The sequence below is a fragment of the Carlito syrichta genome, unplaced genomic scaffold, assembly GCF_000164805.1.
Source record: "Carlito syrichta isolate Samal-C Ts95f unplaced genomic scaffold, Tarsius_syrichta-2.0.1 Scaffold304440, whole genome shotgun sequence".
NCBI lineage: Eukaryota > Metazoa > Chordata > Mammalia > Primates > Tarsiidae > Carlito > Carlito syrichta.
This window is the reverse complement of record NW_007248536.1, coordinates 84,378-109,331: the sequence shown is the minus strand read 5'-3', so window position 1 is coordinate 109,331 and position 24,954 is coordinate 84,378. Positions and strand designations below refer to the sequence as shown.

The 24,954-nt window shown below is 45.1% G+C and overlaps 1 protein-coding gene across 4 annotated transcripts in view; it reads right to left on the bottom strand.

Annotated features, from left to right (window-relative positions):
• The window catches only part of LOC103262302 (nucleotide exchange factor SIL1), a 175,050-nt gene that overhangs the window by 96,432 nt on the left and 53,664 nt on the right, over positions 1-24,954 (bottom strand). For 3 of the 4 annotated variants that reach the window (XM_008059914.2, XM_021713301.1, XM_021713302.1), the window contains 2 exons: positions 9,857-9,971; positions 1,589-1,727 (listed from right to left, as the gene is read on the bottom strand). In XM_008059914.2, the coding sequence (XP_008058105.2) occupies positions 1,589-1,727; positions 9,857-9,931 (214 nt within the window). In that variant the 5' untranslated portion in view covers positions 9,932-9,971. Of the gene's footprint in view, positions 1-1,588; positions 1,728-9,856; positions 9,972-14,116; positions 14,304-24,954 lie in introns of those variants that run through there. The other variant, XM_021713300.1, reaches the window with a different exon arrangement.

The window sequence follows — 24,954 nt, the reverse complement described above, 5'->3', positions numbered from 1 at the left end:
CCACTGCACTCCAGTCTGGGTGACAGAGTGAGACTCCAACTAAAAAAAAAAAGTATTACAAGCAACACCATATAAAACCAGCGGATACATACCACATCTTCCATGCCCCACCCCCAAGAGCCCTGCTAAGTTCTCAGGGAAGCTAGACGCGGGGAGGTGGAGGTTGGAACTGTAGAACCCAGTACCTCTGTTCTTAAAACCTCCCTCTGCCCAATGCCATTAGCTCCTACATGGCTTCCTTGGTGCTTCATCACTCTTCTGTGGCAGCAACTACCCGTATGCAAGCCCAGCAGGAGCAATATTGCTACCAGAAAGCTGGCTGCCACAGCAAATGCTGCCCTGCCAGCACAGCAGCGTGGGGGCGGTGAGGACACAGTGATGAATATCGGCAAGGAGCTGATGAAACGACTGTGGCAGCTGCCAGGGTTTGCCATCCACCTTGCCACAATGCAGAATGCAAACAGCCTACTCCTGAGAACAGTCTCAAGTGCCAGCATGGTTGGTCCAGCCAAGGACGGCTGAGGCTGGGAAGGAGAAGTGGAAGGAGAGTAGGCCCAGGCTCTGGGGTCAATGGCATAGTACAAGTTAGCTAGATGACATGTGACAAGTTACCTAACCTCTCTGAGCCTCAATATTTTCATTTGAAAATAAAGATAATAATAGTTCCTTTTTTTTTTTCTGAGTTGGAGTCACTCTGTCCCCCAGGCTGGAGTGCAGTAGCATGCTCACGGCCATTGCAGCCCTGACCTGCTGGGCTCAGGCGATCCTTCTACCTCAGCCTTCTAAGTAGCTGGAACTATAGGCACGTGCCACCAAGCCTAGCTATTTTTTTTTTAATTGTAGAGACGAAGCCTCACTTTGTTGCCCAGGCTGGTCTTAAACCCCTGGGCTCAGGCAATCCTCTCGCCTCAGCCTCCCAAAGTGCTGGGATTACAGGCTTGAGTCACCGCGCCCAGCCCAATAGTTCCTATTATTGTGAAGACTGGACAAAATTATGCACATGAAGCACCTAGCACAGTACCTGACTATGGTAAACACTCCACAATCACTGGCCACTTTCATTGTTATTTTAAGCCCTGGGCCCAGACTCATGAAAGGGCTAGAAAGTTGTTCCTTCTGAGGATGCCGCATTTAGAAACCAGGCCAGGACCAGCCCCTGTTTCTTGGAACAGGTTCCTTTAACAACAGTATACTCCTGCCCCGCACCAGGGCTCAGGACTCTCCCGTGAACAATATTTCAGCAGCACTAAGCCGAGCAGCAGAGCCCAAAATAGCATTTGCAGAGCGAGGCACATGTCACTGCATTTTCTGTGCTTCAGAAGTACAAGGAAAGAAAGTTTTCAATCACTTGCTCAGAAAGCACGGCCACCCACCACCTGCCTTCCTTCCAGGGCACTGAGCTCTGCAAACTCTGTTCTGCTAGAAATGAAGGTCCCTGAGCCCTGCAGCAGCAGCTACCACCAACAGGCCACACTGTTGCCTCCACAGGCCAGACAGCGGCTGCTTCTTCAAAGCAGCCCTCTGGGGACAAAGGACATACACAGCTGGAATTCAGAGTGTTTCATGGGCACAGGGCTGGGCCTGGTACCTGGCTGAAGGGCCTGCCACTCATGGGTCGGGTGAAACACCTCCAGGATCTCAGTGTCCAGCTCTTCCTCTGCTTTGGTTTCTTTTCCCTCTGTTTCTTTGGTACTGCTCTTCTCTGGGTTGGTCAGCGCAAACTCCTTCTGAGAAAAGAAAACACAGGGTGTGACCTACCACAACTAATCACCAGGCAAACAGAAAGAAAATGGCTTGAGGTGGCACACTCTTTTCCTCCATGCCCTTCTTTCCTTTCCCCAGACACGTCTGGACACCTGCAATTGTGACCAAGGTCAACCTCATGTGAACAAGGTCAAGAACCAGCATGTGTGAGATGATATAGCTAAATGAACACAACATGGTGTCATGTGTATATGGTGCTTTTGAAAATGCATAAGGAACAACTCCAGAAGATTCCATATGATCTTGAGGGGGTTAAAGAAACATACTAGGGTTTGTCAAAAGAAAACAGTAAGAATCTTTTACTTTTTATCTGACATGCTACTATATACTGTTTGATGTTTAAAACACATATATACTTTTACAATTAAAAAAAGGATATTTATAAAAGAAAAAACACATACATAAATGGGAGAGTAAGGCCTCAAATGGCCACCCTAGATGTACAAAAGTTGGCAGCTAAGGCCCAAATGATTCCCAAGCAGCACAGCAGAGCAGTATACAGGCCCTGGCAATTCTTTGGGATGGCTATGGAGCATCAATGACCTCTTGGGACATGTCAAACCATGGAGGAAGGGGTGCGAGTGGGAAGGTAGGAGTCCAGCTGGCCTGAGGGAAGGAGATGTCCAGGTTGAAAACCACTTTCCAAAACCTGTTTCCTTCTACCCCGTGGAGAACATGGAGGATTAATGAGATGGTGTCTGCAGAGGATGCAGCCCGGGAGACAGTGATATAAGAAAAATACAAAGTATTATTAATTTTGCTTCTTCCTAGACTCCCATCCTTCCTATTGCATTTTTAAACCTGTTCTTGCATAAAAGCAATAAGACCTCAGGAAACTAGAACCAGAGGGTTCCAGAGCTCTAGAAAGTTACATTTGGGAGAGTAAGGAGGAAGCCACACTAGTACACGGGGAGGTTACTTCAGCCCTCCCACCTGTCCTGTCATCACTTTTCCTCCACTTCCCAATTCCTCCCTAGTAGTAAGAAGTGTATTTTTTGGGGGGGGGGGTGCATAACAAGGCCACCTCTGCTTGCTTCCTCTTTTCTCTCTTTTTTTTTTTTAATTTTTATTTTAAAGATGTGAGGTAGCGCCAGGCTCGGTGGCTCAGCCTGTAATCCCGCGCCTTTGGGAGGCTGAGGTGAGTGGATTGCCTGAGCCAGTGGGTTCAAGACCCGCCTGGGCAGCGAGACCTCATCTCCACAATAAATCAAAAAATCAGCCGGCGTGATAGCGCATGCCTATAATTCCAGCTACTTGGAAGGCTGAGGCGGAAGGATTGCCAGAGCCCAGCAGGTGGAGGCTGCGGTGGCCAGGAGCGGCCACTGCACTTCAGTCTGGGTGACAGAGTGAGACTCCAACTCAAAAAAAAAAAAAGATGTGAGGTACAATTCAGGGTTAGGTATACAAATTATCATTATGCAGGTACCCTTGTTGATGAGGTGGGTCCCCTCATCTCCCGCAGATTCCCACTACTGCCAAGTAAGAAGTATATTTCATGGATTCCTCCTGTAAGCACAAACCTGTGCTAGGTATTATACACAGGTCTCATTTTGGTCTCCCAACAATTTCAACCCTGCCTGGCAGATGTTACATGCATGCATCTCTTCAAGTAGTCCAGATAGGAACTCCAACTTGTCTGGGTCCCTCTGAGTCTGATCTTTAATTAGCTGTCAGAGGAAAGGTTAAGCTATTAAGGTATTGGTGATGACAATGTGTAGAGCCCTCCAAGAATTTTTTCATTTTAGCAAGAAATAAAGGTATGAAATTTAGATGGCAGAATTTCAGACTTTGTGAAGGACCAGTAAGAAAAATAACTTGGGCAAAAAGAGGCCCTCAAATCATGTGACAAGTAAAGAGAGGCACTGACTCCAGCAGAGTGGTTAAGAACTCAGGTTCTGCATCAGATAACCCTAAGTTCAAATCCCAGTTGCTTGGGGCTCTGGGAAAGCTACTTAACTTTCCAAACCTCAGCTTCCACATTTTTAAAACAGAAATAAACCAGGTATGGCGGCTCACACTTGTAATCCCAGCACTTTGGGAGATGGAGGCAAGAGGACTGCTTGAGTCCAGGGGTTTGAGACCAGCCTGGGCAATGTGGTGAGACTTCGTCTCTACAATAAGTAAAAAAAATTAGCCGGGCATGGTGATGCACGCCTGTGGTTCCAGCTATTTGGAAGGCTGAGGCAGAAGGATCACCTGAGCCCAGCAGGTCAAGGCTGCAGTGACCATGAGCATGCCACTATACTCCAGCCTGGGTGACAGAGTGAGACTACTACTCAAAATAAAATAAAACAAAAAAGTAAAATAAAATAAAATAGAAATAATAACATCTAGTTCATATATCAGAAGAGGTACTACATTGTAAACCACTAGCCCTACAAGCATGGTAGCTGTTACTGTTATTACTTATAAAGGGAGTCATAAGTTCCAGGTCAGATGAGCCTGTGCAATGACATCCAGGAGTGACTACACAGTATTACATCATTCAGGCAGGTCAGCTTGGGGTGGTGGTCACCTGCACAGCCTGGCACCTCAAACCCCTCCTATCCCTTCAACTTGAAGTTTGCAACATCTGAGCTCAAAGGAAAACTAAGAACAGAGGCATAGGTGTGCTTATGAGACTAAAGAAAAGACAGACTGGCAGGAGGCATCCTCCATTCTGAGGACACGAACATCAAGGACTTCCAACAGCTGAGTTTCCTGAGGGCAGGCACTGTGTCAGTCTCTTTCATCACCATATCCCCCATGCCTACCGCAGGGCTTAGTTTGAAACTACTGAACAAACGGTTGAATGAACACTCCCTCCCAAAGGCAGGTACACCTTTTGGGTGCCTTAGACTGAGACAAGCCCAAAGTGGCTGAGTCTGCTGGAAGCAGGTACTAGCCTCACATTCCAGAACAAAGGCCACCTTGACTGCCAAGTATCTAGCACCTATATATTCTAGGGCCCAGTCATGCTGGTCAGTCCCAACCAGGAGCACTAAACCAGGCATGTCCAACCCTAGCATGTGGCCCAAAACAGCTAGTAATGTGGCACCAGAAAATCTTTTAACATCATGTGGCTTTTTTAGCGTTTATTTTCTTCATGACCCCATGCAGAGTTCCATTTTTGAAGCTTACAATCACACCTTATTCGTGGTAATGCTTTTTGGCAACACATACATTTGTGAGCAGCTGTTTTCAGTTATAAAGCACACAAAGAGCAAAATTTGAACAAACACTTCTGATGAGTACCTTGAGAACTCACTAAAAATTGCAACCACTTCCAAAAACCAGACATTGATAGATTAGTTTTACAAAAACAAGGTCAAATTAGGTCCCCCTAGTTTTATATTGTTCTCATTTTTCTAAACTTTACAATAAAAAAAATTTTTAAAGAAGTCATATTATGTACACATACTGTTATTTAAGTGCAGCCCAAGACAATTCCTGTTTACTCAAAGCAATCCAGGGAAGCCAAAAGGTTACTCAGTGTAGCCCATGGAAGCCAAAAGGCTAGACACCCCTGCACTAGACTATGGGACTTGTCCATCGAATGCCTCCAGGAGCCAGGCAGGGGTGGATGTGAATGAGTGAAGTGGGCCAGGTGTAAACAACAGGGCATAGTGGGACTGTGGAACTGAGCCCTCCTGCCTCAACTATGGAAAGCAGCTGCTACTCAGGTGGTCCACCACTGCCACACAGCCACTTAAAGAGACCAGCCGGGCTCGGTGGCTCAGCCTGTAATCCCACGCCTTTGGGAGGCTGAGGTGAGTGGATTGCCTGAGCCCGCAGGTTCGAGACCCGCCTGGGCAGCGAGACCTCATCTCTACAATAAATCAAAAAATCAGCCGGGCGTGGTAGCGCATGCCTGTAATTCTGGCTACTTGGAAGGCTGTGGAGGAAGGATCGCCGGAGCCCAGCAGGTCAAGGCTGCGGTGGCTGGGAGCGGCCACTGCACTCCAGTCTGGGTGACAGAGTGAGACTCCAACTCAAAAAAAAAAAAAAAAAAGAAAAAAACCTAAAGAGAAAACAGAAAGCCAGAATTTTATGTGCAATGTTCTTAATTCTAGAACATTAAGAGGACCAAACTAAACATATCTAAGCATCAAATTGCAACCCTCACTTTAATGTACCTATTAGCCAGGTGACTCCTGGTAGGTGTGGCTCTCAGCAAGCAAGCAAATTCTTACTATCAAGAGAAGCAGAAGAGGTAAAGAAAATGGTGATGATGAGAAGATGGCAGGAAGTCATCAAAATCCAAGAAGGGTTTAGTGTTAATTCTAACTACTCGTGGCTGGGAAAGACTCTTTTTCTAGATTTCATTAACAAGATTAACTGAGAAAAAGGGTCATAACAAAACTGATGAACCACTGAGCCACGTGCTTCAAGCCCTAAGAGGTCCAAACACTTTTGCAACAATCCTGTCACTGCTCAAAATGGTTTTTGCTCCTCCTCCTGGTATCATCTTTGAACCTGATTTTAAGACACAAACACAGTCGGTCATTATTTTATAGTACATCTTAGTTTTTAGTCAAGGGTGATATAAAATTGGTGCCCCCCGTCTGATCAGCTCACTCTGTTCGTCAGATGTGGATCTGAGAGACATTAGATGCTTTGCCCAAATCATACTGGTTATACTCAAAGGCCAAGGGCTCAGAAACACTGAGAGAGGTTCAGTGATGTGAACATACCACAGGCTGGAAAGAGAATTCAAACAGAGAGCTTCCAGAAAAGATTTTGAGGAAAAGCAGCAACACAAGGATGAGGTTCTAATAACAGTAGCAGCTACCACTTATTAAGCCCTGATCATATGCCAAGCACTGGACTAAGGTACCTTCCACGCCTCAATTCATCCGAGTCTCTCTGTGAAGCACATTTTATGATTCCCATTTTATAAACAGAAAGATAGATTCTGTTCAAAATCATACTGCTCAGAAAAACAAAGCAGAGATTTAAGTCCAGACCTGCCTGGCTGCAAAGCCCATGCATAAATTCTGACTCACTTCTATGATTCTTTCTTGGTCAGGTGTCCAAATGGCTGTGTCCCGAGAGCTAAGGGAATGAAGCTAGAGCAATGAGATCAGCTTGGCATATCTACCAGCACATCCCCTTCCTTGGCAAAGTCTTCCATGGGTCAGGCAAGAAACTACAGTCCCAGAGAAAGGACAAGCAAAACCCTCACCCTCACTGTGCTTAGGCAGTGTCCTGAACAAGAAGGACCATGAGGTGAAAGGCAGACTATCCCTTGGTCAGCTGTTACATAAATCCCATGCTCTGTGCCTTCCCAGCTGGTTCCTGGGGCTCCCTTCCATACTGGATCCCTAGCACTCTCTTCTCCCTACCACCATCACGCCAAATACCAATTTTCTCTCAACTGACTGCCAAGAAATCCTAGCTAAGGTGTTAGCTGACAACAGCTCACCATGTCACACTTTCTTATACTTGTATCTGAATAAGAGAGTCTTAAAAACCAAAGTCTTCAAGATCCAAGAGAATGAATGAATCTCTAATGGTGGGCTGACAGACACTGACAGAGACAGACTGCCAGGGCAACATTTTGGGACAAAAGCCTGCCTGACACAGCCCCAGATTAAACTACAGAAACAGCACCCTCCTACAGATGACATTTATTGACCATTTAGTGGCCATACTGTGCCAGTGTCAATGTTACATGCTTTCTATATATAATCACATTTAATCGACACTAAAACTTTAAGAGAGAAATACCAACCTTGCTTTACAGATAAGGAAACAAAGCTCAGAAAGGATCAAATTACCAAAAGGGAGTTCACAGGGGCCTCCTTCCCCTGGACCCCGCCACTGTACCTCCCTTGCTGCTCGCCACCTTTCACAAGGCCAGCACCCAACAACCACAGTCCTTCCACATCTACACTCTTCCTGAAATATGGAACCCCAGTAAGTGCCACTGCAGAAGCAGGAGAGGGAGGCTGGCTCCAGATCATACTCTGATACACACAGCCAGCTTTTCCTAGGTGGGCATTTATCTGCCCAAACGCCTTTGAAGAGGACAATTCCAGATCATCAGGAACACTTAACTGGACTGCAGGCTCTGAAGAAAGGATCATAACCACCCCCACCCCCCACCCCATTTTCACTGTCGTGAAGGTATCTGGCTGTATAATTTGGATTTTAAATGACATCAGGGCAGCAATTTTTATGGTATGAGAAAAAAGATGCTTCAACTCCTACTTGTGCTTAGTACATGACAAAAGATTATGACAAATGGATACAGCTTAGGAACAGACATAAGGATAAAAGCAGCTTCTGTTGATGAAAGTCAGTATTAACATTTTTCTGAGGCTAGACTCAATAGAGCTAATATAAATGGGCCAGAATAATTACGGCTCTGAAAGCTCATCTATTTGGTTGAACTATTATCCAAAAGGGACTTACTAACACACGGTCCTTAAGTAAATTCATCAGCATGCTTTTGTTAATTGTGCATCTGCTAAAGCCCACGATGGGGAGCACAGGATCCTCAAACGGATCTTCATGCTCTACACGCTGGAGAGGGGCACAGCCCTGATTCCTCAAGACTCTGGGGTGCTTTTCTGGGTCATTCCCTCACCAAGTCATGCCAGAGACAGCCCCAACTTCATGCTACAGCCAGTCTCACTCTCAGGGGCCCCTGATCCCACTCTCATTGTCCTTGAAGAAGAGGCCAAGAAACAGCACTCACAGGATCTTAGAGAATATTAAAAGCTCAAATGGACGCGTGACTCCTAACTGTGTGTTTTCTCCTGCCCCACAAAGTGGGGAGAAAGGCAGAGAGAAAATAAATGACTTCAGAGAGAAGGTGGAAGCTTGCCATGAGCCAGAGGTGAACCCTGGCTGAGCTGGATTGTTATTAAATTCATCACAATTGTCATTTGCACTTCAAGGGCCTCCTGCTCCAAGGCCTCCAGCGCTTTACCCAACATTTAGTGGGAGCCCTGGGGTTTGGGGAAGGTGGCCAGGGGAGGGTGAAAATTGTCAGAGAGTTGACAGTCAGGGCTTCTCAAGGGTGGGAAAGGGAGGTCACCGGGAGCCGGTCAAGGGCAAGCTGTTACTGGGACAAGCAGCGGAAACAGGGCCAGGAACCTCGCTCCGCATGCTGCAGCCAGGCCAACCTCAGGTCCTTTGGGGCATTCTCCTTCTGCCTGTGGCAGTGCCAGAAGCCCTGAGCAATGAGGCTGGGTTAGTGAAGAGAGAATTGAAAAGAACAGGGAGAAAAGAACAGAGGGAAAGAGAATACAGAGATAGAGACAGACTGAGAAAGCACAAGGAAGAGAGTAGAGGAAGAAGCAGAGTCTTACTTAGAACTAGGGCTTTGCTTAGAACTTAGAACTAGGGTTCTGCTTCTTTCCCAGTTCTGCAACAAACTGGCTGGGTGATTCTGGCCAAGTTACTTAATGTCTCTGAGCCTCCTTCTCAAAATGAGAATAAAAATTGTAGCCGGGCTCAGTGGCTCAGACTGTAATCCCAGCACTTTGGGAGGCTGAGGTGAGTGGATTGCCTGAGCCCACGGGTTCGAGACCCGCCTGGGCAACTTGGTGAGACCTCATCTCTACAATAAAATAAAAAATTAGCTGGTCGTGGTAGCGCGCGCCTGTAGTTCCAGCTACTTGGAAGGCTGAAGCGGAGGGATCGCCGGCGCCCAGCAGGTCGAGGCTGCGGTGGCTGGGAGCGGCCACTGCACTCCAGTCTGGGTGACAGAGTGAGACTCCAACTCAAAAAATCAAAAACAAACAAACAAAACAAACAAACAAAAAAACTGTAATTGCCTACTTCATAGGATTGTTGGGAGGATTAAATGAGACTACATATAAAGTACTTAATACAATGCTTGGTTCATGAAAGTTTATTATTATTATTTAATATATTAATTTATAATCATCATCACCTTTTCTCCAAAGGGAAACTGTGCTGTGAGCTTTAAACAGAGTCTAGAGAACACAGGGATAGGGAGAAAGAAGTATACATACTCTGTGACCCAGTGCTAGCCACATTCCCATAAGAAAGAAATATAAAGGCCACCCACTCCTACAGAAGCCCAGGTGACAAACCCAACCTCATTAGGTAACCCTACTATTTGCAATAAGACACTTACCAGGTTCTGATGACAGAGGCAAAAAGTGAAGCAGGAGGTCATCAGCAGCCCAAGCAGCATGCCCAGAGGAGCCATCTTAAATGGAGACAGGCTCTGGGGAGCCACAGTTAGAGACCTGAGGGCACAAACACAGAAAACAGAAGGTCAACGAAAAGCTGGTGCCTGGTTTCCCCACACTGGGATTCCTATGATGTCACTTGTTCACAGATGTCAGGAATTTTCTGCATAGAGGTGTCATGAGCCTTCTACTATTTCTTGATAAATCTGAAGCCTCCATCTCCCATGACGAGTCCAGCCACCCAAGGGAAGCTATTCCTTTATCTGGAACTGTACAGTCAACCAGGACTCCGGCATGAGCTGTAATAACCCTGGTTCCTTCCCTCCTCATAACAACTTATCAGGTTGTGGAGGGTGGTATTGGCTATGGTGGGAGAGAGGTAAAATAACTAACTGATCCCATGTGAACAAACATGGGCTCAAATCCACATAAATCTTTGTAAACATCCACTTCTAAACCATATCCATTATTATACCTTAAGACAGATGGCATCAATATTCTCTAAGTCAGCAAAGTTAAATATTCTCAAGCCACAAAGTCTTTCACATCACCTTTCAAACAGCCAAACAAACCAAAGTTCAGGCTCTAGTAGTTGTTAAAATTAAAAGGACATAAGGATAGAAGAATATCCTATGTTCATAAATTACAGACTTAATACTGTTAAGATCACAATACTATCCAAAACAACATACAGATTCAAAGCAATCTCTATCAAAATCCCAAAGGTTTTTGTTGTTGTTGTTTTGTCAGAAATGAAGAAACTCATTCTAAAATTTCATACGAAATTTCAAGGGACTCAGAATAGAGAAAAAAATCTTGAAAAGAAGAAAATTACAGGACTTATACTTCCTGATTTCAGAACTTAGTACAAAGCTACTTGAATCAAAGTGTGATAACGGCATTAGGACAGACATATGAACCAATGGAATAAAATTGAGAGCCCAGAAATAATCACATAGATGGTCAATTAATTTTTGACAAGAGTGCCAAGACCATTCAATGGGGAAAGGACAATTTCTTCAACAACAATACTGCGACAACTGGATATCCACATGCAAAAGAATGAAGCTGAACCCTTTCCTTACACCATGTACAAAAATTAACTCAGCCAGGCTCGGTGGCTCAGACTGTAATCCTGCGCCTTGGGAGGCTGAGGTGTGTGAACTGCCTGAGCCCGCGGGTTCGAGACCCACCTGGGCAACTTGGTGAGACCTCATCTCTACAATAAATCAAAAAATTAGCCGGGTGTGGTAGTGCACGCCTGTAGTTCCAGCTACATGGAAGGCTGAGGCGGCAGGATCGCCGGAGCCCAGCAGGTCGAGGCTGCGGTAGCTGGGAGCGGCCACTGCACTACAGTCTGGGTACAGAGTGAGACTCCAACTCAAAATAAATAAATAAATAAATAACTCAAAATGGATCAAAGACCTAAATTTATAGAATTCTTAGAAGAAAAAATAGGTGTAATCTTAATGACCTTGAATTTGACAGCAGTTTCTTAAGTATGACACCAAAAGCATGGGCAACGTAAAAAAAATAGATAAAACTGGACTTCATCAAAATAAAAAGGCTGATCAATCACGGTTGCTCACATCTGTAATCCTAGCATATGGAGGCCAAGGTGGAAGGATTGCTTGAGCCCAGGAGTTGAAGACCATCCTAGGCAACACAGAAAAACCTCATCTCTACAAAAAAAAATTTTTTAATTAGCCAGGCAAAGTGATGTGTACCTGTAGTCCCAGCTACTCAGAAGGCTAAAGCAGGAGGATTGCTTGAGCCCAGGAGTTCGAAGCTGTGGCAAGCCATGAGCATGTCACTGCATTCTAGCCTGAGAGACACAGTGAGACCCCAACTCAAAAATTAAAAAAATCGGAAAGATTTTAGACCTCAAATGACATTATCAAGAAAGTGAAAAGACAGAATAGGAGAGACATTCTGTCTGAGAAAAGACAGAATATTCGCAAATCACCTATCTGATAAGGGTTCAATGGCCAAAATATATCAGAATTCCTAAATCTCAAGAATAAAAAGACAATTTATTTATTTATTCATTTATTATTTATTATCTTTTTTTTTTTAGATAAAACAGGAGTTTATTAAGAAGACAGAAAAGATGCTGTAGGGGGAGGGAACCCAAAAGAGGGTTGCCGGCATTCCAATTTAAATGATTGTTGGTTTTGTTTCTCGTTTCCCAAATGGTTAATGATGTTGGGAATCTTTTCATGTCCTTATTGGCCATTTGCTGATCTTCTTTGGAGAATGTCTATTCAAGTCCTTTGCCCATTTTTACTTATTTACTTATTTATTTTTATTTTTATATATATTTAAAGATGGAGTCTTGGTGGCTCAGCCTGTAATCCCAGCACTTTGGGAGGCCGAGGCAAGTGGATTGCCTGAGCCTGCGGGTTCGCGATCAGCCTGGGCAACTTGGCGAGACCTCGTCTCTACAATAAATCAAAAATTAGCCAGGCATGGTAGCACGTGCCTGTAGTTCTGGCTACTTGGAAGGCTGAGGCAGAAAGGATCGTCAGAGCCCAGCAGGTCGACGCTGGGGTGGCCATGAGTGTGCCACTGCACTCCAGCCTGGATGACAGAGTGAGACTCTAATCCCAAAAAAAATTTAAAATAATTTTTTTAAAAAAGTGGACAAAGGCACAAGTTCAAGACCAGCCTGAAAAACACAGCAAGACTCTGTCTCTAAAATATTTTTTTTAATTTAAAAAAATTAGCCAGGCATGTGGTCTTGTGTCTCTGCAGTTCCAGCTACTCAGAAGGCTGAGGTAGGAGGGATCACTTGAGCCCAGGGGTCCAAGGCTGCAATGGGTTATTATTGGACCACTGCACTCCAGTCTGGGTGACAGAGCAAGACTCCATCTTTAAATATATATAAAAATAAAAATAAATAAGTAAATAAGTAAAAATGGGCTAAGGACTTGAATAGACATTCTCCAAAGAAGATCAGCAAATGGCCAATAAGGACATGAAAAGATTTCCAACATCATTAACCATTAGGGAAACGAGAAACAAAACCAACAATCATACACCACTTCGCACCCACTATGATAGCTATAATGATTTTGTTTTTAAGTAAAATAACAAGTGTTGGCGAAGATGTGGATTAACTGAAACCCTTGTACATTGCTGGTGAGAATGTAAAACAGTGCAGCCGCTCTGAAATAGCTTGGTGGCTCCTCAAAAAGCTGAATATAGAACTACCATATGTCCCAGCAATTCCACTCCTAGGCATATACCACAAAGAATTGAAAACAGGGGCTCAAACAGATACTTGTATATTAGTGCTCACTGCAGCATTATTCACAATATTCAAAAGGTAGAAACAACCCAAGTGCCTATCAACAGATGGATTTTTTAAGCGTGGTGTATACAGACAATGGAATATTATTCAGTCATAAAAGGAATGAAATTCTGATACATGCTACAACATAAATTATCCTCGAAATCATTATGCCAAGTGAAATAAACCAGACACAAAAGGACAGGTATCATATGATTCCACTTATATGAAATATCTAGAATAGGCAAATCCTAGAGATAGAAAGTAAAAAAAGAGGTTTCCAAGAGTAGAGGGAGAAGTGGAATGAGGAGGTATTGCTAAATAGGTAAAGATTTTCTGTTTGGAGTAGTGAAAATATTTTGCTCAGTAAACTGGAGTGGAAATCAAGAAAACTGAATCCAAATTAGCAAGTGATCTAGAGGAAGAAAAACAGAAAGAAAAACAAAATAAAACAAGAACAAAAAAACACAGAACAAAAACCTTAGAAAAAATTCAGAGTCCTAGACAAACCCTTATAAAAGGTTTTCATGTTTATTCCTCAGCCCCAATGCACCGCAGTAGGCAGTTTACTCAATAGAGGTTTAAGTGAATTAATTACAAAGAAACATCTCTGAAGAGTGTGGTGTTTATTACCTTTCTCTCTCCTACTCCTGCCACACTCCTCCCTGCCTCACCTCAAGAAATTTGTCCTGGGGCACAACTTTCATGAGCCCCAAAGCCTGCCTGAACCCACTCTCTGAAGCTATTACCCCTCTGTCCAGCCCACGCCTTCCCAGGGACTGACAAACTTTCCCTAAGGACATCTGCAGCCATAAAGGAAAACAGCCCTGCTGGACCAGCACTGTGCTAAAAAAGCACAGCCAAATGGAAAAGCAAAGGCTCAGGCGCTAAAAATAGCTGCTACACTCACCCAGCAGCAAAAGCCTTTGCTTTCTGCCAGTTTCCCCCTCCCCTTTTTTGTCGACAAAATGGAACGGCTGAGTACCACGAGAGCTTCCCCCAGCAAACTAACTCCCTGGGGCACCAATCACACGAAAAGACAGGGAGTGAGGTCACAGCACTGCACAAGGTTCTGGACAGGTGCCTGGCCATGCCTGGGTGTGAGCAAGAGAAGGGCCACGTTGGGTGAGAATGAACAAGGAGCAGGGGTTGCCACCAAGAGGAAGAAGGCTGGGGAGGCCCAGGGAGAAGGGTCTCAGTGGCACACAGCCCTGGGACTTCCTGTAATGCCCTGTTCCTTTCTTAACCCTGCAACCTTGGCTGGGGGACAAAAAGAATAAAGCATGGAAGTGAGGGGCTCACGTGCTATCACAACAACACACAGGAAGAGAAAACAAGGCTTGCCCAAAGCCTCAGATCTCCCTTCCCTCACACAAGTGTGCTCATGTGCATGTGCATGGGCACACGCTGGGTTATTGCTCCCTTCTCACAACCAGGGATAAACACTGAAACTGGTGCTGGGGAAAAGATAGGAGGGAGAGGTAATGAGAAAGAAGTAGTCAAGGGTAAAGAAGGCAAAGGAGCAGGAGGAGGCGGCCCCAGAGGGACTGAGGAAGAAGGGGTCAGGGCAGCTGATAAACAAATAGCAGCTTTTCAGCCTCCTGGAGAGAAGGGGAGTGCAGGGCAAGAGAAATGGCAGCTCCCACAGGGCTCCAGCCACCGTTTCTCCTGCACACACACTTGCACCGTCAGAAGCATTTCTTGCCAACATTAAGGATGAGAGATTGACTCACAAGTGGATTCTTCATTTTCTCTCAGTAATTCCACATGGACTGCACACCTGACCTAGTTATTACCTCCATATATTTTCCCACAGAACAAGGAGAATGAGAGAGAAAGAGAGAGAGAGAGAGAATATGAATGAATATGGGGGGATGAGAACATGGAGGTGAGGTGAGGAGTGGGAGTGGACCGGGGCACTGTGAAGACCAGAGAAAGACCTGGGTGAGGTAAGGCTGGGAGAAAGGTGTGAGACAGTTTCCCAAGCTTCACAGGGCATTCAGAAAGAAGTACAAACTTTGCAGTATGCAGACATGAGTACCAGTGCCCTCTGTCCTTTTAAGGCCTGGCCCACAGTCACCTCACCTGGTCTTGGTCTCTCCCCAAAAAATGTCAGGCACAGTTTGCCCTGGGCTTTAAACTGAAGCTCAGGGAGATGTAAAGAAGGAAAAGGGAAGTGGCACACAGCACTGCTCTGCCAGGAGGGCCCGCCATCATAAACAGGGACATAGGTGGCAGCAGCGGTGAAAGAAAATCTCACTCTCTGCCATGAGTAAAGCCTCCATGGAGGCAGTTTGGCACACGTGGTGTGAGGATAGTGCCCTCCCCAAACCCACTTGCCACCCACAAACCCAGGTATGCCTGATGAATAGCCCCTGCAACACCCTGCAAAACAAACCTTCCCATCATCCTTCACTCTCAGTGGAGGAGAGATCCACATCTTTACATCGATGGCCTTCTTTCGACTTAAAATACCATCACTCAGTCCAGGAAGGGGAAACTATTCTATGTTCCACTAGTAACTCTTTCCTTTAGTACCCTTGGGCTGTGGGACAAAAGAGATAATAAGATGCTTGAGATGCCCATTTTTCTATCAAAATTAGCCATTTGTAGGCTATACCTCTACTTAAATGGAGGTTGGACACTCTCAGCACTCTGTATTACTGCAGCCCAGAGCAGATGTTTGGAGAGCAGGTGGGAAGAGGCCACCTAGCCCCTGCCTCCCTCGGGATCTCAGAAAAGACTGGGAAGGAAGCTGGGCCCCGTGTAAACAGGACATCTCCTCATAATGTCTTCTTTCAGGAATAGAAAACAAAAGAATGGGATGAGGATGGCAAGAAGCCAACAAAGGGAGGGGGAGTGGGACTGCTAGGTCTCTGGCAGCTTCTGACACATCTGGCAGTCCCCATGGACAGTAGCTGCTCCCAAGACTCAGGACCAGAGCAGAGGGAGAACTGGAAAAGGTCATAAAAGTCCTAGGCAAGCAGAGCCACTTCAGCAGTCTACCTTGGAGCCCTTGGAGTTCCATCTATAAAATGTTCGTGTTGTTAAACTACTGTGTATGTTCGTGTATTTGCTCAAATTCTCTGGGGAAAGTGAAAGGGCAAGAATTCCTGCTTCCATTTTATAAGGAAAAAATGGAAGCAAAGAAACAAAAACAATCATTAGCACAGCACATGGATTTAGAGTCAGATAGACAAAAGGCCAATTCTTGGCTCTGCCGATTCCTAACTATGTGATCTTGGACACAGTTTCACTAGACCTCCTTTTCATCATCTGTAAAATGGGCATAATAACAGTTCCTACTTCAAAGGGTAGTAAGGAGGCTTAAATAAAGCAATGAGTGGAAAGTGCCTGGTACAACACCTGGCACCTAGTTATCACTCCATCATTGGAATGGGGATGATGACTGTTGCCCCTGGACCTGCAGCCCATCAGGGCCGGGTCGGACACCCTAGAACCACACTACAGAGCTCCTGCCTCCTGCACACACTCTCTAGCTGACCCATGCCTCAAACTAGGACCAAAGTCTTTGTTCACTCCCAAGAAGTGACAGAAATAGATGCTAAAGAAGGACCCCCATAGCTGAAAGTGGAGAGACCCAAGTCAATCCTCTGCTGAGCCCCAGATCATTCAGAGCTTTTTCCCACCATAGTGGAGTCCTGAGAACCAGGCCACCAAGACTCAGAACTGCCAGCTGCAGGAACAGCTGTAAGACAATCCTGTTTTACAAACTGAAGGTTAGATGAGCTCTTCCTCAGACATGCATTCATTACTATTTATGGCCTGCATAAACTCATATACAAACACATAGTTACTCACCTCTACACAAACAGGAGCTCACCAACTAATTTAAGCAAATATGAAGCTGAAGAAACATTGCAAGAGGACACTGAAAGGACAGCCCTGACAAGGGAGAACAATGTGCAAAGGCTTAAGAAAATAAATGGAATTTTAGAGAATAATTTGAAGGATATGAGAAACAAGTTTGGAGTAGTCAGGCAAACAGGGTTTCCCCCCCTAAGTCAAAAACTACACAGAAAGTCAAGAAGTAGTCAAAATTGAATGGAAAAGAGTCTTGAACAGCAAAAGAAGTGGGCTTCTAACTACAGTCCAGTCCCTAACTGGCTAGGAAGCTGGACTTGGAACATCCCTGAGTCACTGGTCATTTGTACAATGGGGACAGTATTTGTCCCAAGTACTGAATTCATGCCTAGGGCCAAGCAAACAGGGACTCCTCTCAACAAACCCAAGGCACCCAAGAAGGAAAGTGATTAAAGGAGGTTGTTGGAGGGTAGAAGGTTCACAGTGAACTCAGTCTCTGATTAACCAAAGCTACAAAGCTAAAATCCACTCTTGCAGACTGCAAAGGAGTAACCAAGCCTTTGCAGTGGCAATACTGGGACTGGTACTGGCCCTGCCAGAGAGCATAGGGAGCCAAGAAAGGCTCCATAGGCCAGCTGGGAATAGAGCTCTTAGGGGAAGGCAACACAGGATGGGATTAAATGGGAAGGGCATTCCTGTCCTTTTCTCTGCACTCAACCCCACTTCAGATCTTCAAGAAGGAAACTAAGCAGATTAGCAGAAGCTTGCAATCTCAGAAACAAAAAACAGTGGTTCCAACTTAAATCACGTGATAAGCAGAGTAACTGAATAAAAGGGAGCCCAGCCTGGCTCTCTCTAGACCTATCCTATCTGACCACATCTTTTAAGAATCTGAATGCTAGAAAGTAGCTTAAGGCTCAACCTTTATTTGAATTGCTTAAGACCCAGAAGACATGGGAGGTACCCAATACCTACATATAGAATTATCAGAGTTCAGGCTGAGCACGGTGGCTCAAGCCTATAATCCCAGCACTTTGGGAGGCCGAGGCGAGAGGATTACCTGAGCTCAGGGGTTCGAGACCAGCCTGGGCAACCTGGTGAGACCTCATCTCTAAAATAAATAAAAAAATAAGTCAGGTGTGGTAGTGTGTGCCTGTAGTTCCAGCTACTTGAGGCTGAGGTGGAAGGATCGCCTGAGCCCAGCAGGTCAAGGCTGCAGTGACCATGAGCGTGCCACTGTACTCCAGCCTGGGCAACAGAGTGAGACTTCAACTCAAAAAAAAAAAAATACTTATCAGAGTTCAACGCTGTTGGACATGGAGTTTGTCAGTGGATTCAGGAAGGCTCTGGCAGCTTCACACCTTGAAGACAAAGCAGTAGAGAGGCCTGGGGCAGAGCAAGAGTTTTTGTGTCCAACAGCACAAAGGTAAAAACTGAAGCAACAAAAGTAGCATAACTGTTATAGGGAGAAACCTTAGTGAGAAAAGGAGCGTGGGCCAAGAATAGTCTTCAACTCATGGCTGCAGATTAGAAAGGAAAGGGAGCAAACAAGGAAACCAGGGGAGCTACAACAAGGTTAGTGCAGAATTACACAGGTCAAGGGAGTAGAGAATTGTGAGAAAATCAAGTCGTAGTCAAAAATTTCAAGGGATAGAATGAGGAAAAGAAAATTCACTGGATTTGGCAATGAGGCCCTTCAAAAGAGGGTCCACATGTGAAGAAGCAGAGGCACAATGGTAGGCCACTTTGAAAGGTTGAATGGGCCCACTAAAGTTGTGAGATTTGGGTTCAGTTCTCCAAATATGATTTTTTCAACATTTCAAGGGTTTTAATGGTAACAGGGGAAAAGTTCCCTCCAGTGGCATTACAGAGGGACTCTCCAATGCCATATAATAGTTTCCTATGATGGTATAGAGCCACCCTCCAACACACGTCCCCAGGACCATGATAGGCACAGTTATACCAGCAGAGGGAGGGAGCAGGAAGGCAAATTCTCCAAGAAGAAATTCCCTTCAGCCGGGCTTGATGGCTCAGCCTGTAATCCTAGCACTTTGGGAGGCCTAGGAGAATGGATTGCCTGAGCCCGTGGGTTCGAGACCAGCCTGGGCAACTTGGTGAGATCTCGTCTCTACAATAAATAATTAGCCAGGTATGGTAGCGCGCACCTGTAGTTCTAGCTACTTGGAAGGCTGAGGCGGAAGGATCGCTGGAGCCCAACAGGTCGACACTGGGGTGACCATGAGCATGCCACTGCACTCCAGCCTGGGGGACAGAGTGAGGCTCCAACTCAAAAAAAAAGAAATTCCCTTCAGACACAATTCTACCTGCTCTGAGCTCTCAGGCATGCCTCATCCTGCTCAGTAGCTTTAGTCCTTACATTCTGTAGAACTGTAATAATAATTATAGCAGTTGACAAGGAAGAAAAATAAATATCCCAGTGCCATCCCTTCTCCCAGTATTCAAATGTACTATCTGGACATCCCAAAGGAAAATAAATTCCGTCAAATAATAATTATAGTCAACATTTATATAGCACTTTCTATGTTGCAAGCAAAATACTAAACTCATTTACTTCTCACAACAACCCTCTGAGGTGGTTCTAATATGCTGTTCATTTTACCCATGAGAGAACTGAAATTCAGAGAGGTTAAGTAACATGCCAGAGTTCACGCAGCCAGAGAACAGATTCAAAGCCAGTTTGGCCCCAGAAGCCATGCTCTTTCCACGGACCATGCTGTCTCTCCAGTGGTCTGTATAATCAGTCACAGAAACCGGACTCATCATTTTATTTATTCTGCAACAGTATAAATAAAAAGGCACATTTTGTGTCAGTACAAAATATTTTTAATGAGCCTACTAGATCCCTCTTGTGGAGAGACCCACCTCTACCATGTCCAAGTTTCTGCACATCACACACACTCACACACATACACACACACACATACATCTTGATTCTAGCCCCTGGCACAGCCCAGACTACAGCAGAGGCTCAGACATTCAGGAGGAAGAAAGCCCTTGACTCAGATCGCTCCTTGCATGACCTGACCGCTTAACCTCCCATCATTCAAGCTTCCCAGCTGGACAAGTAGCAAAAGCATCCCTTTTCTCCTCACAGATCCCAGTGTCAGGAATGTACATACAACCAACTGTCTGACAAAAGCTCAGCAGAGGGGAGGGGAAACCTAGATTGAGTAAAAGTTGGCCACGATGATATCTGAGCTCATTTGCAACTGGTCTATGATCTTGACACCTCACCCTAGCCCCCATCCAGGAAATACACAGGACAGATTTATGTCTACATGGAAAACAAAGAAAAGGGAGCCCAGAAGGTGAATGAGGTCCTAGACAGTAAGCTCCCACAAGATGTGGGCAAAGGGACCTGTTCCCTATACTTGTTCCCTGACCCTGTCTGAGGTCCTGTGAGTGATCAGTCTGTGTCTGATGGTGACAACCATTCCATTCATTCTACTCCATCTCCACTCCAGGGTAATGGAAAGAATGTGGGCTCTGGATTTTCAACCCCAGTTTCCCCTAATAGCCGTGTGACTTGGGGCTAGATGCCTAACCTCTACAAGTTTCAATTCCTTCATCTATAAAGGAAATTGAGAGTAACTATTTTGTAGTATGGTTATCAGTATTAAACGAGGTGATATAGAGTATATAGCACAGTAACTGGCACATGGTGAGGGCTCAAGAAGATTGTAGCTCTCACTTCTATTATTAGAGAAAATTCTGAGCAAATAGCAAAATAAGCAAAGGCAGTGAGGGCTGTACCCCATATAAAATTGTCTTCTGTCTGACAACCACACCCCACCTTGGAGACCAGCCTCCCTGAGCCACATGTCTGCCCACACACCTGGACTATACTCTAGGTGGTTATAGACTCATTTCTACTGAAACCTTTAATGCTGGCTGGCTCTGCGTTAGCACCAGTTGCCCGAGAGCAGACACTTCAGAGCCAGGCTTACTGATGACTCAGGCCTGTCTCCAAATTTCTGCTGCTGCTCTTCTACCTCTAGGGGGTAGTCAGAGAGGGCAGGAGCAGCCAGGGCAAATTCAGCAGGCCTAGACTGCTGGGACCATCCTAGACAGAAGCAGTTGACAACCAGAGAGTAAAGGCCCCAGGGTGTTCTTCCTTCCTCTCTTAAAATAATAACTGAGCCGGGCTTGGTGGCTCAGCCTGTAATCCCAGCACTTTGGGAGGCTGAGGTGAGTGGATTGCCTGAGCCCGCAGGTTCGAGACCCGCCTGGACAATTTAGTGAGACCTCATCTCTACAATAAATCAAAAATTAGCCGGGCGTGGTAGCATGTGCCTATAGTTACAGCTACTTGGAAGGCTGAAGCAGAAGGCTCGCCGGAGCCCAGCAGGTCGAGGCTGCGCTTCTGGCCACCGCACTCCAGTCTGGGCGACGGAGTGAGACTCCAACTCAAAAATAAATAAATAAAAATAAAATAAAATAATAACTGGATCTCCTGACAGTATGTACAATGGGCTTTCTCTGTAGCCTACTCCCAAAGAACACCAGGGAATTTCACACACTATCCACATACCATAGACTGGGGATGGTAGGCAGGGGAGTGAGGGAGGTGGGATCAGGGTTCATCTTTCCTTTCCCCAGCTGTCTCTAAGCTTCCAGAGAACATCACAGCCTCTTAATGGGGCTAAAACAGGGAAGGAGATATGATTTCCAGTCCATAGCTCTAAACCAACTATTTGCAAACTGGTAAGCACACCAACCCTTATTCTATGCCATTTTGGATTATAAGCATTCAACATTCACACTCTAGAAACAAGTATCACATAAAGATATTTTAGCATTAACCTCAGTTCCCTGAGCACACTGAGAACCATTCTACAGAACAGACCATACAAAGGGTTCCATCACTGCCCTCACATGGCTGATATCCTGTTCACAATATGGCTTTTCTTTGTTTCTTTTTTTTTTTTTTTTTAATTGAAGTCTCACCCCTTCACCCAGGCTGGAGTGCAGTGGCACACACACTCACAGCCACTCCAGCATCGACCTTCTGGGCTCCAGCAATCCTTCCACCTCAGTCTTCCAAGTAGCCGGAACTACAGACGCATGACCACAACTGGCTATTTTTTTATTTTATTGTAGAGTCGAGGTCTTGCCAAGTTTCCCAGGCTGGTCTTGAACCCACAGGCTCAGGCAATCCACTCACCTCAGCATCCCGAAGTACTGGGATTACAGGCTGAGCCACCAAGCCCAGCCCACAATATGGCTTTTCACATCTTAGTCTCAGACAACATCATTAATAAAAAGAAAGTCCCCTTAAGGAATATGCCCAAAAAATGAATACTGTTCTAGGCAACTAGAGACACAAATTACAACTTTATCATATGAGAAAGGCAACAATTAGGGTGCATCTTAAACTAATTGAGTAGCCCCAAGAAAATAGCATTTACTTACAGAAGCACTTAGCAGCAGTACGAGGATGGGTCACCAAGCACGGGACTCGCTACTACCATGTTGGCATTGACTATGTCTTCCAGGTAAGTCAGCAACTGAAACATATTTTATTTTTAACATGCCTGAGAGCCCAAGACTATTTATAATACCAGATCCTTAAAAACTTGAAAGGGAGATGAATTTTAAAGCATACACATTTACATACGTGGGCAGAAACACAAAATCAGATGCCTCTCAACACAGCTCAAGGAGCCATAACTCACGGCTTTCACAATCCCACCTAACGCTCAGAGAAAATCCGGGTGCCTTCTCCAAGAGATGGTGGGAGGCTGAGTAGGTAGCCAAGAAACAAAGAAACCTAAACTCAGCACTTGGCAGGACAATTAAGGAGCAGAGGATTTTAAATGCATTGTTTCTGACTCTAAATATGTCTACATTTATTACCAATTTGAGATCCGAAACCATATTTAGTTCTGCTATGACCACATGCTAAAAATATTAAGCAGAGTATTGCCTAGGAAACAGTTCTCCCCGCTGCGGCAGCTCCATTTCAGAGTCACCTCTGCCATGGTCACAAGGCTCCCCATCCTGGGCTTTGCTAAGAGCCCAGTTATGAGCAGAACTGTCGTTGTCCTGCCAAACCTTGCTTGCATTTTAGAAGTCAGCAATAGGAATCAGAGGTAGGGACGGCACAACAGCTGTCCTAGGTGCTCAGTTAAGCTCTATTTAATAGGCCCATAACAACTAAAAGACACCTGCCTGGGAGCTCCACAAGGGTAGGGACAACTGTCTGCCTAGCCTACTGCTGTATCCTCCCTGCCTAGCATTGTGCCTAGCACTCAAAAAAAAATTTTTTTTTTTTTGAGTTGGAGTCTCATTCTGTCACCCAGACTGGAGTGCAGTGGCTGCTGCCGGCCACCGCAGCCTCGACCTGCTGGGCTCCAGTGATCCTTCTGCCTCAGCCTTCCAAGTAGCTGGAACTACAGGCGCGCGCTACCACACCCAGCTCATTTTTTGATTTATTGTAGAGATGAGGTCTCGCCAAGTTGCCTAGATGGGTCTCGAACCCGCGGGCTCAGGCAATCCACTCACCTCAGCTTCCCAAAGGCGCAGGATTACAGACTGAGCCACTGAGCCCAGCTCAAAAAATTTTAAAAATTAAAAAAAAAACCAAGCTAGTAGCGCATGCCTGTAATTCCGGCTACTCGGAAGGCTGAGGCGGAAGGATCGCTGGAGCCTAGCAGGTCGAGGCTGCGGTGGCCGGGAGCGGCCACTGCACTCCAGCCTGGGCGACAGAGTGAGACTCCAACTCAAAACAAAAAAACAAAAAAAACAAAAAAAAAACAAAAATAAACAAATTCAGTAAAGTTGAAGGATACAAATATCATCACTCAAAAAAGTCAGCTGTACTTTTTGGGGGGGGTAGAAACGGAGTGTCACTGTGTTGACCAGGGCGGTCTCAAACCCCTGGACTCAAGTGCTCCTTTCACTTCAGCCTCCCAAGGTGCTAGAATTACAGGCGTAAGCAACCATGCCTGGTCAAAAAAAATCAATTGTAGTTCTATACACCAGAAATGAATAATCCAAAAAGGAAACTAAGAAAGTAATTCCATTTAAAGTGGCATCAAAAAGAATAAAATACTTAGGAATAAATTTCACCAAAGCAAAAGATTTGCACACTGAAAACTACAAGACACTGCTTAAATATATATATAAATACACATTTTGAGTTCATGATTGAAAGATTTAATATTGCTAAAATGACAATACTGCCCAAAGCAATATGCAGAGTCAATGTAATCTCTATCAAAATTCCAGTGGCATTTTCTGCAGAAATGGAAAAACTCATTATAAAATTCACAGGGGATTTCAAAGGACCCTGAATACCCAAAACAATCTTCAAGAAGAGAAAAACAAAATTGCCAGGCCCAGTGTCTCATGCCTGTAATCCCAGTTACTCAGGAAACTGAGGCAGGAGGATAACTTGAGGCCAGGATTTCAAGACCAGTCTAGGCATCATTGCAATATCTCATTTGCAAAAAAAAATTTTTTAATTAGTCAGGCATGGTGGTGTGTGCCTGTAATCTCAGGTACTTGGGAAGTTGAGGCAGAAGGATCACTTGCGTCCAGAACTTCAAAGGCTATGATCATGCCACTGTACTTCAGCCTGGGTAACAGAACAAAGCCCAATCTCTAAAAAAGAAGAAAAACAAACTTAAATTTTTTAAAAAAAAGAACAAAGTTGGATAATTCACAAGTACAATTTCAAAATTTACCATAAAGTTAGCATGATCTAAATTGTGGTAATGGGCACAGGATAGACATGAAACCAATGGATAGAATCATAAGACCAGAATTAAACCTCCACATCTACAGTCAATTGAGTTTTACAAGGGTGCTATTGACTAAAAAGAGATCAAAGACCTAAATTTAAACACTAAAACTAGCAGGGTGTGGTGGCTCACGCAGCACTTTGGGAGGCAGAGACGA